This window comes from Protomyctophum bolini, assembly GCF_963924005.1.
Source record: "Protomyctophum bolini genome assembly, chromosome: 8".
NCBI lineage: Eukaryota > Metazoa > Chordata > Actinopteri > Myctophiformes > Myctophidae > Protomyctophum > Protomyctophum bolini.
In genome coordinates, this window is record NC_137869.1 from 30,806,360 (window position 1) to 30,810,297 (window position 3,938).

A 3,938-nucleotide genomic window follows, 5' to 3' on the forward strand; every position below is an offset into this window, starting at 1 on the left:
GATAGGAGAAGGATATCAAATGGAACAGAACCATCCTAAAGACTACTAATGATTGTGTGTATTCCTGCACTCTGTATCGAGAGATCTCGGTACATAGAAATTGATTTATTGGAGATTCTGACTTTCAATTGCACGTTCTTTTTTCATCATATTGTTCCACTTTTTGCTATGGCAATGTAAACGTATGTTTTCTCATGCCAATAAAGCCCATTGAATTAGATGGAAAGCATAAAGTCAAACATAACAGGTCTGTCTCCTATGGATCTCTCCATGAATGGCATGGGCAGGGCTATTTATAGGCTCCTGGAGGCACCAGGCCCAGGTGAGCCTCTCCAATGAGCCTCACCCAGCTCACCTATAGGGAGTTAGGCATGTAGGCAGGCACTCCCTATTCATATTCATAATAATTATAATAATATAGGGAGTTAGGCATGTACAGTAGGCAGGCACTCCCTATTCATATTCATAATAATTGGTAAATGGTGCATTATATAGCTCTTTACATGCAGATTGTGCATTACATTCACCCATTCACACACCGATGGCAATGTGCAGGCACCAACCTGCACATTGGGAGCAATTAGGGGTTCAGTGTCTTGCTCAACACAAACTCTGGGGGAGCACAGGATCTGTTCCAGCTGCTCTACCGGCCACTCTCCCCCTGAGCCACTGCCGCCCCTATAGTTTGACTATGTGTGGGGCATCACAATCCAGTGAATCCACATGTTTTCTTTACTTCCTGAATGAAAGATGGCAACAAAATGAGCAAATGGCCCACATCAAATGAGGTCAACATAATGCTGTATCAAGTATCAATGTTTATAATTATGCATTCATTACTGCTTATGTAGCCATAATGCCACCAGTAATCAGCTAACTAATTGACTGTCATTACCAGGAATGTGAGTGACCCATTTAGTCCCTATGCTGGCTAATGTCATTGTTAGTTATTTAACAGACACGTAGAAGGAAAGATTTAATCTTCTCCTTATGGTCTGGTAGATCCACAGTGAAAGATATTTTTTACTCCTTAATACTGCTATAGTGTATCTACAGTGATTTGACAATGCTCTAATTATGTCTAGTTCATATTGCTGTTTGTGTGTAAGACGTGTAACATTTTAAATGTCATTTAGAAGAATAGTCTATCAGTGTTGCAATTATTTCTGAGTTTTCTCTCTCTCTCTTTTGCTCTCAGGCTGTGGAGACGAAAGGTGGGATCGTGAGCAGACGGTGTATACTCTGCTCAGCCAGCCAAGCAGGATGATTCTCAGTCCCACTGTCATGCTGACTAAAGACTGTTGGAATATGGACTCATAGATACTCTATTCTTTAGACATTCTTGGACATAGCTCCTATATCAACTGACCTCTTCCAGTTATTCACAGGAAAAACCCAGGACTTCAAGGCAACATTACTTACCAAACTAATACCTCCTGGTCCTTGTCATGTTTTTAAAGAGGAGAGGTTTGAGGAGTCATCATCCCACAGGGAAACTACTAACTAGAGGGTGAACGGTTGATTTGAGCACTTGACAGTACTACAGATCTCGACTCGGATACCGTATGTACCCTGAGTAAAGTAAAACAGCGTATTTAGCAGTCAACACCAGCAAGCTGCTGCACTGTTGGCATTCAGTTGCGCTGATCCACTGACCGTGTGATCTAATTAGCCACACACAAACACTCGCAGACAGACGTGGACATCCTCACCTAGTGCTCCTGGTATCAGCAGGTACTATAAATAGCCTGCCCAGACTGAGGCCAGTGCACCCGTACCTACACCCATACAACACCTGCATACATAACGCACAAATGCGGACACACAAACGCATGCAAAAAAAGAGTTGCACACACTCTCTTTCTCTCGCACTCACACTCACAGACACGGTGCACATGCACACAAAAACACACATATCTGCACAACATTAGCTCCAACAGAGACCACTGAGCTTCACTGGGGTCTGCCAGGTGGCGTTCATTTGGATTGATTAACGTGGGTATGTTTTGTGTGTGTGTACCGGTACGTATTTCGGTGGCAGTGTCATGTCTTGTCTGCTCAGACTAAGAATAACAATGTGTCCTGATGTGGCACAGTATGGTCAGGTAAATACACGTCACCGTTGGTAACCCAATGTATTAACAATGTGTGAGTATAAAAGGAAAGACTGTGCATAAGGTGAAATGTCCAAGTGTGCATGTCTATCGCATTGTCACGGCAGATTAGGGCCGGGCCCGTCTTGGGGATGTCACATTGGCTGACCTAGTTGTGAAAGAAATAGACACAAATAGGTCACAGTGGTCAGTCTGAGTAGGTCTTACCCTGATGCCGTCACGCACAGTTTAGGGCAAACACAGCACAGTAACTCCACTGGTGATTGCCCCACAAATTTCTTACTTAGAACGGTTCTTACCTATACAGTACTTATTTACATACATCATGCATCACTCTTTATTGTCTTTAAGGACCAGTACCAGTAGCCCTTCCCTCAACAAATAAGCGCTACAAGTAAAGGACGTTTTAAATTGCTCTTGAGTTCCAGCGCATCACCAGGCATACATTCTGTTTGTGCGTCTGCTTGTAGTACTTCATCAGCGCTGTGTAAGGTTGTTCATTAGTGCTGTATATAAAGCCTTCCTACGTCCCGAGGAGGACAAGTCCCCTCATGAGCACCTTATTCCCATCCTTCCCAGCTCCTCCGTCCAGCGCACCCGCCATACAGTCCGTGTGCAAGCCCTGCCCCCGGGTCCCCTGGAGGATGAACGATGCCCCCACCCTGGACTACGAGATGCTGCTGTCCCCGGGCGGCTCCTCTCTCCCTGGGGCCTCTGGCAGCAGTGTGGGCCCTCCGCTACGATACACGGGCGGGGTGGATTCAGAGCAGCGCACCGCCTTTGCCTTCGTGGGTCTCCTCCTGCTCTTCCTGGTCTTCCTGCTGGTCAGGTGCTTCAGAATCCTGCTGGACCCCTACAGCCGCATGCCTGCGTCGTCCTGGACCGACCACAAGGACGCTCCAGGCTTTGAGCGAGGACAGTTTGATTATGCACTGGTATAAGGGGAAGGGAAGTGTGTATACTGGTGTATACTTACTTTGAGTGTACACTAACTGGTGTATACTTACAGGGGGATCTTTTTGAGTGTACACTAATGGTCAACAAAGATGGACAATGGAGGGATGGGCAATTTTTTTTAAATAAAGATAATTGTGTTACAAAATACAAACACCCCCAAAACAATTGCACCAAAATAAAGTACAAAATACCAGTACCAATGAATGTATTGAATATTGAAATACATACATTTCAAAATATAGAAAATACACTGGTCAGACATCATTTTAGATGTCTGACAATGTCTTGTAATGGCAAGATGACCTGTAGATGACCATGCAAATAATGATTCTGATGACTTAGGATGGGGCCAATGAGATGACATTTCCTTCATCCTTATTGTATAGTGATGAAAGGAAGGTTAATAATAATGATGTAGGACGTGTAATAGAACACTGTAATTGGTGGGCTGGGGGGGACCTGTGATGTTGCATCCTCTGCACCCCTTAGATTTATACCACGGGTGTGCGTGCTAAATGTACTCTGCTGACAAATTCCTGTCAGCCGATGAGAACTGGGTACACCACAAGAGTAAGCGAGAACTTCCTCGGGGAACATACATGCATTGCAGTGAAGATACAGGCTTCCAATTTTATTCTAAGAATTTGCTGGTTCTCACATTGAAATGACCAAGATTAACTAAATACTATTGCTACTTCGGGGGGAATATTAACTGTGATCAATTGATTGTTTATGTTTCTTTCTCTCTTTTGTTTGGTATATTTTGAAACTACAACAATGCTGTACTATCTTGTAGTATGTTGTTACAAATTACATGGGCATTTATTCAGGCCTGTCAAATACGAATTAAAAGTAGTGAAAATATAT

General features: G+C 43.9%; 1 protein-coding gene across 1 annotated transcript; it reads left to right on the top strand.

Annotated features, from left to right (window-relative positions):
- Positions 1-2,665: 2,665 nt before the first annotated feature.
- On the top strand, positions 2,666-3,119 carry LOC308319801 (cortexin-1-like; the record flags this gene model as incomplete). The annotated part of the gene is made up of 1 exon (XM_080769988.1): positions 2,666-3,119. One exon carries the CDS (start codon positions 2,666-2,668, stop codon positions 3,053-3,055), a length of 390 nt encoding a protein of 129 aa, XP_080626114.1. The 3' UTR covers positions 3,056-3,119.
- Between the last annotated feature and the right edge of the window lie 819 nt (positions 3,120-3,938).